This window comes from Triticum aestivum, chromosome 5D (genome assembly GCF_018294505.1).
Source record: "Triticum aestivum cultivar Chinese Spring chromosome 5D, IWGSC CS RefSeq v2.1, whole genome shotgun sequence".
Lineage (NCBI taxonomy): Eukaryota > Viridiplantae > Streptophyta > Magnoliopsida > Poales > Poaceae > Triticum > Triticum aestivum.
This window is the reverse complement of record NC_057808.1, coordinates 470,039,098-470,050,669: the sequence shown is the minus strand read 5'-3', so window position 1 is coordinate 470,050,669 and position 11,572 is coordinate 470,039,098. Positions and strand designations below refer to the sequence as shown.

At 45.6% G+C, this 11,572-nt stretch overlaps 1 protein-coding gene across 1 annotated transcript; it reads left to right on the top strand.

Moving 5' to 3' along the window:
* Window positions 1-781: 781 nt before the first annotated feature.
* LOC123122866 (MADS-box transcription factor 14) lies at window positions 782-8,617 on the top strand. The gene is made up of 8 exons (XM_044543229.1): window positions 782-1,135; window positions 5,525-5,603; window positions 7,107-7,171; window positions 7,261-7,360; window positions 7,548-7,589; window positions 7,745-7,786; window positions 7,877-7,989; window positions 8,157-8,617. The coding sequence occupies exons 1-8, from the start codon at window positions 951-953 to the stop codon at window positions 8,263-8,265; spliced, it is 735 nt and encodes a 244-aa protein (XP_044399164.1). The 5' UTR covers window positions 782-950; the 3' UTR covers window positions 8,266-8,617.
* Window positions 8,618-11,572: the final 2,955 nt, after the last annotated feature.

The window sequence follows — 11,572 nt, the reverse complement described above, 5'->3', positions numbered from 1 at the left end:
GCACAGTACCACTACTCCTAGGACTGGCGAGTATCTTTCATTCATTCCAGAAATACGCGGGTCGACCAAAAGTAGAAAAATACACTGCGCCGCCCACTCAACCCACGCAGCCCACTGCACAGCAACGCTTCATGTCAATAGTCGAGCTCAATCATGCACACGATGGACGCGGCGCGAACGACCCGGGCGGCACGAGTGCACGCTGCGCCCGCCCGACCGCAGCCGACCTCCCAAACGGGACAAGCGAGACGGCCCAAAACAAGCAAGGAAAGCAGCCTCCTACTGTGGCAGCCCGCCCCCACGACCGTCATCTCGCCTTCCATTCCATTTCCCTGGACGGACCAGACCCGTCCCGAGCCGCCCTGACCTAGCCAGCCAGCCAGCATTTCCTCTTTCGTCCCGCGCCGCCGTGACCAAAAAAGCAAAAAAGGAAAAAGGGAAAATGCCAAAGGAAAAACTCTGCTCTTTCCCTTCTACTAGGCATAGGGTACAGTAGAATAGTATAAAAGGAAAATTGTGCTCTTTTTTTGCTCTGTGGTGTGCGTTTGTGGCGAGAGAAAATGATTTGGGGAAAGCAAAATCGGGAGATTCGCACGTACGATCGTTCGACACGTCGACGCCGGGCGGGCCCGGGGTGGGGCATCGTGTGGCTGCAAGACCGCGGGGCCCCGCGGGGCGGGCCGGGCCAATGGATGCTCGACAGCGGCTATGCTCCAGACCAGCCCGGTATTGCATACCGCGCTCGGGGCCAGATCCCTTTAAAAACCCCTCCCCCCCTGCCGGAACCCTCGTTTTGGCCTGGCCATCCTCCCTCTCCTCCCCCTCTCTTCCAACCACCTGACAGCCATGGCTCCGCCCCCTCGCCTCCGCCTGCGCCTGTCGGAGTAGCCGTCGCGGTCTGCCGGTGTTGGAGGGTAGGGGCGTAGGGTTGGCCCGGTTCTCGAGCGGAGATGGGGCGCGGGAAGGTGCAGCTGAAGCGGATCGAGAACAAGATCAACCGGCAGGTGACCTTCTCCAAGCGCCGCTCGGGGCTGCTCAAGAAGGCGCACGAGATCTCCGTGCTCTGCGACGCCGAGGTCGGCCTCATCATCTTCTCCACCAAGGGAAAGCTCTACGAGTTCTCCACCGAGTCATGGTAAATTAAGCACGCGCTGTCTTTAAATTTCTCCCCAATCCGCCTTCGATTTCGATTTCCTGCCCGCCGTTCTGGCCCAGCGGACGACCCGGCCGACCCCAGGGCCTTCTCCATTTCCGCCGGGGCTGTTTGGTTGATTCCGTTTGCTCGCTCGCTGTTTCCATCCGATTCTGCCGTGGCTGCTTGCTCGTTTTTCTTAGAATCGATGGGGGAGTTAGCGTTCCGCGCGGCCGCGATTTCTGGCTATGGGGGTAGGGCGTGCGATGGGTCGCCGCGCTATTTTATGCTCCGCCAGCGCCGGGAAGGTTGTTCATCTGGCGTATTTTGGGGAAATTTTGGTCCCGGAGGCGCCAGGTGGCACCCCAAGTGGAAAGGTTAGGACGGTAATCTCTTGATATTTTTATCGGGCTGGGGATATTTACGTAAAAAAATTATATGGGGTTAAAGTGACATCACAATTTAGCATGCTACCTCGTCTTCTCATTTGGAATCTTACTAGACGCTACAATACCTGGTTGTCTGCCTCATCAAATCCGTGCTTGCTGCTTGAACAAATGAACCTCGTCATCTCGGTTATTTCCAGAATTTTGTTCCACAGGCTTTGCTATCATTCGAATTGCTAGCTCCGCCTAGGCACCATTCTTTCCGCCTTAGGCAAATGAAGACGCCTTACACAGGCTAGGCGTTCAGGCGGGAAACAGAGCTTTGGGTGGGAAGAAAAGGGCGGGAAACCGAGTCTGGGCGCCAACAGTTACTAGCAGGGGGAGAGAGAGCTCTAACCAGTTTCTGTTTTCCCACTCCCACCTCTGGTTGTTGGATCTGAGCTTCTCCCCCTCCTCTCCGACAGATCCTTCTCTCCCACGGTTTCTCTTCTCCAGGACAGTAGACAGCAGCAAGCAACCAACACCTCTCCTGTAGTTGCCTACCAGATTCTACTCAATTCTACTTCTTAGAACTCTCTAAGGCATCACCTTGCCTAATGCCTTAGCGCTTAGGCAGTGAGGCACCCCCTCCCCCAGCGCCTTGCCTCGCCTTACCACCTTTAAAACATTGCCTACACCTGCATAGGAGTGCGAACAACATAGAGAAGTACGTACAAGGTGGCAAAGAAGGCCGCAACGCGAGCAGTGAGTGAATCATGGGATCGGGCATATGAGGACCTCTACCAGCGCTGAGGGGTCGGGAAGGAAGGCGCAAGGGACATCTATGAGACGGCCAAGATCTGAGGGAAGAAGACGAGGGATGTCAAACAAGTCAAATGCATCAAGGATAGAGCAGATCAACTCCTAGTGAAGGACAAGGAGTTCAAGCATAGATGGCGGGAGTACTCCGACAAGCTATTCAATGGAGAGAATGAGAGCTCTAGCATTGAGCTCTACGACTCCTTTGATGATGCCCGCAGACATTGTATGTGATGAATCTAGGATGGTTGTGTGGCCACCCAAGAAAGGATAGAGTCTGAAATGATGATATACATGTAGAGTTGGGGTAGCATCGATTGAAGGGAAGCTTGTCGAACGTCTAAGATGGCTTGGATATATACAAAGTAGGCCTCTAGAAACTTTCGTGCATAGCAGACAGTTAAAACATGCTAATGATGTAACAGAGGTTGGTGTAGTCCAAACTTGACATGGGAGGAGTCCCTAAAGAGAGATCGGAAGACTGAAGTATCACAAAGAACTAGTCATGGACAGGGGTGCATGGAAGTTAGCTATCCACACGCCAAAACCATAAGTTGGTTTCGAGATTTTACGGGTTTCAGCTCTACCCTACCCAACTTATTTGGGACTAAAGGCTTTGTTGTTGTTGTTGTATCTCTTGCCTTGGTCTTAGCAATTTAACATGTGCATGTTTTTTCTTGGAAGGCAAAATTGAATGCCAAGTTTTTCCTGAAGTTGTACATTGTACAAATTGATGTCTACAAATTGATGTCCTTACTCCATGGCACATCAGTTTTCCCGTCGTATGATGATGCAACAATGAGGTCTTCATGGCTCCTGTCGCCATATCTCTTTTAGCTCGCTCCATACACGATCTTGTGGCCTCCATATTTGGAGGTTCGGGAGGTCCAGTATGGAGCTCGCCCCAAAACCAACCGCCAACGTGGGGTGGAAGTTTTAAGCTTCCTTCTGCCGCCTCCCGTCGGATTTGAAGCAGCTCGGCCTCGCACAGACCACCAGTGACCGACACCTGACCATTAATGCCATGCCTGCGTCCTCAGATTCTTATGGCGGTCCATCGGATGGCTGCCATGTGGCACCATTTCCTTGCTTGCGTGTGAGCAGATTGAAGGCGTGCGAGTAGGTCGCTGCAGCGTTTCTCACAGGGAGACGCGCCCTTTGACTACCCCACATTAGCTGCCTCCCGCCTCCCCAAGTGCCTCGCTAGTGGTGTCTGGGGCGGCCTGTAAAAGGTCGGTGCCCTCTGCTCTCGCTTCAATCCTATCTTCGACGCCTTTTATCCAATCTCACACGCCTCCAATCCACCACCCCTTTTGTCGTCCACGGCACATCCGGAGGAGCTCTCTCTCGTCTTCAATTTTTGGCATGAGGTGGAGGAGTAGCCCGCGGATCCTTTGGCCCCCTTTAGGGACTAGATGGACCTAGTCCTGGAGGAGGCTGCGCAGATGGAAGCACAAACGGAGCAGCAGATTTGGGCGCTAGCACACTCCCGCCGCCGCGGATGAATGGCCGGCCTGGGACTAGATGGACCTAGTCCTGGAGGAGGCTGCGCAGATGGAAGCACAAACGGAGCAGCAGATTTGGGCGCTAGCACACTCCCACCGCCGCGGATGAATGGCCGGCCTGGGACGACATCGCCGAGGCGCATTTCCAAGTCATCGTGGCCAACATTGTCGCATTTTACGCAGGTGGTGGCAGTGGTCGTGGCCGCAACTAGTTTAACTAATTATTAGGCGTTCTATGAATGTAATTCACATGTGACTAGTGTTTCGCCCCTGTTTAGGAATGAAATCGATGCTTCTGAACCAGTTCAATGTGTTTGTTGGATTTTTTTTGGAGAAGAACATGTGACCCAATGACAGGTGGGTCCTACTCGTAGGGCACGACTCTCTGTTTGCGCTTTGGATAGGCATCCTCCATATCCATATGGAGCGCATCAACGTGGTGACTCTGCTACAGTTGCTCTTACACACCTCGATATGCAACATAGCTCACCATACTTGATATACGTTTAGCCATCCAATGATTGATCAATTGGGTGTTGGTAGAAGGCTAGAAGCAGAGTCCATGCCAAACCACTATGTTAAATGCCTGACACACGGGTCTTTATCTAGTTCCTTTTTGACATGCACCTTAGTGTGTTATTTTCTAGGGTTGCCTCACCATTGGGATCACCTTACTATGTGCATAATTTCTTTTCACATGGGAATTTATGTGCTTTGGCATTCAAAGCTTTCATTTGAAAATTTGCTCTACCACCTATATTTGTACCGACAATACCTCTGCATGGGCCCACACATTAGGTTTTAAAATGGTTGTTGTGTTCGTGTTGTCCTACTTATCTAGGCATGGCTCTTGCCTAGATAACTGTTGTTGGTCACACACTTATATATTATCGGTTTGTGAGTCTAGTTGATTGGATAGGTGAGTTGTTTCACACTCTTGAACTGATTTTGACTTGATGACCATTGTAACCATTTGCAGGTTATAGGTTAGCACATAGTTCAACACTATAACTAATTGTTGGTTCATTCCATGTTGCTTAAAATTTGCCTACTATAGGTTATAGGGTAGCGTCTGACAATTTTCTGTGTGTTGTGGGTACTTGTGTGACAACTGAGGACACGATGTTTGTGGTGAAAGAGAACACGTTGACCTCCACAAATAGTTAGGATGCTGGGTGAAGCCTACGGGAAGACAGGGAGAAGGTATAGGAGGAGAATAACACGAGGGGTAATAAGTTAATGACTTAAATACAACAGCAAGGAACATTTCTTAAACTGAAGCTCTAGTGCTATAGTTACATATATACTTACCTTGCCTAGCACAATCCCATCCGAAACTTCTGTTTTGCTCATTTTGTTGAGTCTATAGACAGAAGAAAAGGGTCACTCTATTTTCCCAACAAAACTTGAACAACACCAGAACCTTATTGAAGTCAGTTTCGTGTTCTTTCTAGCTTTGTTGTATCTTACCTATCATTTACATCATGGTCACAGTGAAATGCTTTGCAAACATATTGACCAGATGCTGTATACCATATTTGAATCTCATTTGCATACGCCGACATGAAACAACGTATTACAAAAAAGCTTCCGATATGTCAAAATGTATCATATATCAATTCTTGAAATTGTGCATATACTGGACATAGTTAATCTTGTTTACATGTACTTCCAATGACTAGATATTTCTTTCTCTTATGCAGTATGGACAAAATTCTTGAACGGTATGAGCGCTACTCTTATGCAGAAAAGGTTCTCGTTTCAAGTGAATCTGAAATTCAGGTAAAAATGAAAAGCAAATGGTTTGCTTTCCTTTAGCTATGAAGTAAATTTTTGCCGATATCAGATGATCTGAAATTTATTAGTAGGCCACTATATTTTGAATGATTTCCATGAGCTATGAATTTAATTGACTTGCAACTATGGACTGAGGTCCATTTGATTCTCCTGTAACTTATTAGTAGTTTGTCTTTGATGAATGCTTAGGCATGGTTGAATAATGTAACCAAATACCACTTGACCAATTTACTTTCATGGCTACTGAACTAGACTAGCGTGCTGATTCCTACATACTGCCTTTGCGAGAACTAGAAAAATGTGATCTGACTTTAAGTGTTACTAAATTAGTACGTAGTAAACTGCAATGCATGGCTAGATCAGCAATTCTGGATTAGCCGGCTGAGTTTTCGAAGGGCTTAGCAACAAAAAATGACAAGCGTATATATTATAATGGGTTTAAAATACTATGTGTGCATCAGTGACAATCACAATATTTTGATTGAAATAACAAAATGCTTTCCTAGATTATTAAGACTTATTACTAGATTGGTCATTGATCTTAAGTTCTTAAGATCAACCGTTGAATCTCCAGACCTTCCGATCGTATTATGCTGCTAATGGCCATTAAGGATAACCCCATGACATTAGTTCTCATCTCCAATTTTTCTGTATTGTTTGCGATATTGCTGCAGTTTCTTATTACAGCTTGTCTAAGGCTAACCATCTAGGATAAAAAGTAGATCCTGCAGACTTAGAAGATCCAGTTAGGCTCAATATTCTTATTTTTGTAACTCAGAGCTCCAGGACCTCACGCCAATTTTTGTACAAACCAAGTTGTAGCTCCAATTGAGAGATCCAACCAGTTCTATCTGATTGACGACAAACAGATTCAGCATGTACATTAGTTCTCATCTCCAAGTTTTCTGTATTGTTTGCGATATTGCTGCAGTTTCTTATTACAGCTTGTCTAAGGCTAACCATCTAGGATAAAAAGTAGATCCTTCAGACTTAGAAGATCCAGTTAGGCTCAATATTCTTATTTTTGTAACTCAGAGCTCCAGGACCTCACTTTAATTTTTTGGCCAATTTTTGTACAAACCAAGTTGTAGCTCCAATTGAGAGATCCAACCAGTTCTATCTGATTGCTGACAAACAGATTCAGCATGTACATATGACGAGGACTATTGAAACATGTAATTACTAACCCAAAAAATATTCCTAATTTATTTTGTAATATTTACCTCCACTGCAGCATTTTTAATATTACGAGATATGATTTTTACATCTGATAGTAACACTTGTTGCGGTGACACAATTGATTTTAAGTTCCGAAAATTTAAGTTCACTACACAGAACAATCCTTCCTGATTTATGCCCCCTGGTGTCAATGTTGTTAAAGTCTCTTTGTTCCTTTCTGAACTAACTCAGCCTATTTGTACCATTTCCGTCATGGTTCCTTCCTGTTCCACTCAAAGTTAGTAATGCAATTGTTATTTGCTTGTGCAGGGAAACTGGTGTCACGAATATAGGAAACTGAAGGCGAAGGTTGAGACAATACAGAAATGTCAAAAGTAATTTGTAATGATTATGGTTGATTGCCAGTATATTATATACACTCTGAAGATAAATGGGACTGAATTTCTACATCCTGCACCTGCAGGCATCTGATGGGAGAGGATCTTGAATCTTTGAATCTCAAGGAGTTGCAGCAACTGGAGCAGCAGCTGGAAAGCTCACTGAAACATATCAGATCCAGGAAGGTACTGACTTAAATGATTTGTACAGCAACACTTTTTATATAAAAAAAAAACACTTGCAGAGAAGTTCAGCAAAGTATATCTGAAGTCAGATTCTAGACTGAGATATTCACAATATGTATATGCATTTTAGTCATATGCTCTTCATAGTTAAAAAATGACTATTTTTTTCTTTTTTTTGTACTTGCAGAACCAACTTATGCACGAATCCATTTCTGAGCTTCAGAAGAAGGTAAGCTGCCAACCTTGCATACCTGAACCGGTATTCGAACTGGTCAACTTGTCAGGAAATCTTAGCTTACTTGTTTCAAGTTTTGTGACATTATAACATGTATGCAAGTAACTGGTCTACTTGCACGAAACCTCATTACATCGTTCTTGCTGCAGGAGAGGTCACTGCAGGAGGAGAATAAAGTTCTCCAGAAGGAAGTAAGCCCGTTGTCACCTTATGGTCCAACCGGTCTAAATTGTTTCGTATAGCAAATTTTATTGACACAGATCCCTGTCCCTTCCCCACAGCTCGTCGAGAAGCAGAAGGCCCAGGCGGCGCAACAAGATCAGACTCAGCCTCAAACAAGCTCTTCTTCTTCTTCCTTCATGATGAGGGATGCTCCCCCTGCCGCAGCTACCAGGTGATGATGTACATCACAAGTCTATTCCTATTCAGAGTTCAAGGAACCATCTTTTGAATTGGTCGGGTTGTTCCTTGCAGCCCACTTTTTGTCTGAATATGCAGTCCTGTCGGGCCACATTTAAGTAACAAAATACTAACATACTTGTGTTCACTTTGGTTGTGCAGCATTCATCCAGCGGCGGCAGGCGAGAGGGCAGGGGATGCGGCAGTGCAGCCGCAGGCCCCACCCCGGACGGGGCTTCCACTGTGGATGGTGAGCCACATCAACGGCTGAAGGGCTTCCAGCCCATATAAGCGTACTATTCAGTAGAGAGTAACAAGTTGCACCGGCCAGTCTGGTGTATGTTGCGGTTGCTAGCACGCCTGACCCCTTGGAGGGGAAAGGAAAAGAAATCAGAGTAAAGTAGCAAGCTGCAGCGATGTGTATATTTCACTTTGTCCACCCCAGTTTCCCTCCCAGCTGGGCTCAATTTACCATGTAATCTATATGTAGCTTGAGTGATGAATTTTCAAGTTTCCATGATACCCGTCTCTAGTGGGATGTTGTTTATGTGAATTAACCTATCAAATATGAGCATTGTGTATATTGTGATTCTTGAAAATAAATAAATCAGGATCTTTGTCTTCGTCATCTTCCCATCTGGACTGAACTGGCCAGCCACAAAAGAGAGCATACCAAACGCATTTTAGGGATGACATCATAGTCAGCAGTACAAAATGATCTGCCGCCCATACATTTCCCCCGTCATAAACCAAGATTAACATTAACCTAAATAAACAGAACACCTGCCATTGTAAAAAAGAAAAAAAGATTGATAAGGGATGCTCTGCACTAAATCTAAGGATTACACATTTTATAATCAAGACCAATGAAGTATGCAGCTTGAGCCTGCTGACGATATTTCAGTCTATCAAAATATATTATTCTATAACTGGTAATAAGAAAACTATAATTTGACCTGCTTTGAGGACGATGAGACATCGGTCGGCTGACCTTGCAATTGGTCCCCTTGCGAGCCGTTGGATGACCTTGCAATTGGCCTTCGATAATCGCCCTCCATCTGGCGTAGTCTTCCTCCGCTGCCCCTGTCTTGCTCATGATAGCACCAACCGGCTTGTCACACCGCTAGGATTTCTGGGATTTTAGAGTATTTATAGAGGCGGAGGTAGGTCAAGACGGTGCCCGTGGGCCCCACTACCCATCAAGGCGTGCCAGAGGCCCCTGGCGCACCCTGGTGCCTAATGGGCCCCACTTTCATCTTCTCGTGCCCCCCAAAAGCTTCCAGGGTCTCTTATCACCTGACAAAAAAATTCAAAAAATTTCGTGGCATTTGGACTTCGTTTGATATTGATATTCTGCAAAGTAAAAATACAAGCAAAAAACAGCAACTGGCACTGGGCACTAAGTTAATAGGTTTGTCAAAAAATGATATAAAGTTGCTTGTAAATGTATATAAAACATCCAAGATTGATAATATAATAGCATGAAACAATAAAAAATTATATATACGTTGGAACGTATCAAGCATCCCCAAGCTTAATTCCTGCTCATCCTTGAGTAGGTAAAGGATAAAAACAGAATTTTGGGTGTGGAATGCTACCTAACATATTCATCATGTATTTTTTTCTTTGTACCATGGACATTTGGACTTGAATGATTCAAAGCAATAATCCATAATCTGACACGAAGACATCAATACTCAAGCATATCAACAAGCAACTATGTCTTTCAAAATATCAATGCTAAAGAAAGTTATCCCTAGCCCATTATGCTTAATTATTGATCCATTCATGAAACACACTCGAACATTAACTACATCCAATACACAAGTATGACAATAGCGTTCCCTAGTTGGTGCTTTATATGAGAAGATGGAGACTCAATAAAATTAAAATTGCATAACAATAAAAGATAGACCCTTCGCAGAGGGAAACAGAGATTTGTAGAGATGCTAGAGCTCATAGCTTAAATTGAGAGATAAAATTGTTATGAGAGGCATGCTTTTCCTGTCAACGAAAACGACCGAGAATTCCCAACATCTTCCATGCTAGACAAATTATAGGCGGTTCCCAAACAGAAAATAAAGTTTATTTCCTTTCCACCATTCTTTCACAATCCATGGCTAGCCGTATCCACGGGTGCCTTCCATACCAACACTTTCCAAGGAATTTATTATAATAGTATTTTTTTTCATTTCAGGACTGGGCATCCCTATTACCTGCCACACTCGTGTAATGACAACTCAATAAACACTCATCGTGAGAATAAATTACCTAGCATGGAAAATATTGACCACTCCCTGCCGCTTCATGAGCGGTACTGGCAGACAAAAAGAAAATTCATTTTGAAAATTAGAGTTGACACATACAAATTTACTTGGAACGACATGGAAATACCGCATATAGGCAGGTATGGTGGACTCATTAGGCACAAATTTGGGTTTAAGGAATTGTTTGCACAAGGAGTATTCCCGCTTAGTACAAGGGAAGGCTAGCAAATAGATTGAGAAGAAACCAACCGAAAAATGAAAATGGTCCTAAACGAGCATTGAACATAATTAACTCTGAATAACGCACCACAAGTAGGATATAATTTCGTTGCATAACTATTGACTTTTTGTGCATGCATATCGAATCACAAACCTTACACTAGAAAAAAAAGATACATCCGTGACATTTTGGGCTGAACGAATTTTTTTTGTCATGCTTATGACACTTCTATGACGATAATTGTGACAAAAACACGCATCATCATAGTTGTGATGGGTTCCTACATCTATGACAAAAAACCATGACAGAAAATGGGCTTTTCGTCCTGGGCGGGCCGGAGACGCAGCTGCATGACATTCTTCGGGCCGTCCATAACAGAAAAAATCGTGGTAGAAGCGAGGGCGAGGAAAATATCGGGGAGTTCCCGGTTACGGTGGGTGGTCGGGGCCGAGCGATGCACGGAGGTTTGCGCGTTTTTCTCGTACGCGTACGCGCGTGTGTTCGAGGCATTGGGCTCTAACTGAACCCGAGTGAGGAGTTCGCTTACTGAACCCGAGCGATTGCACTGGCTACGTTACTGAACCCAAGTGATCGATCGATCCTTTGGCTGCTAACTGAACCCGATCGAGCGATTCCTTCGCTACTGCTGCTAACTGAAGCCGATCGAACCTGCTGCCTCTTGATGAATAGTGACCGTTGTTGGGGGTTGGATGAACAGTTCCCGATGGGGATTGGATGAACAGGACCCCATGGTAGTAGTAGGCCGTTGCCTCTGGATGAACAGGACCCCGATCAAGGAGGTGGGGTGGATGAACAGGACCTCGTGGAGGGCTGGTTGAATAGTAGCCGATGAAGGCTGCATGAACAGGACCCGTGGATGAACAGTAACCCGTGAAGCCTGGAGGAAGTCGACGAAGGATGAACAGTAGCAGGTGGAGGTTGGAGGAAGTCGACGGTGGATGAACAGTAGCCGGTGGAGGCTGGAGCGAGGCAGTAGACTGTGGATGAACAGTAGCCCGTGGAGTCCCGTTTTGCGGTACGCCACACCCCTCCCGATGAACAGGACCCCGTTTCGACCGTAGGCGCTCCAA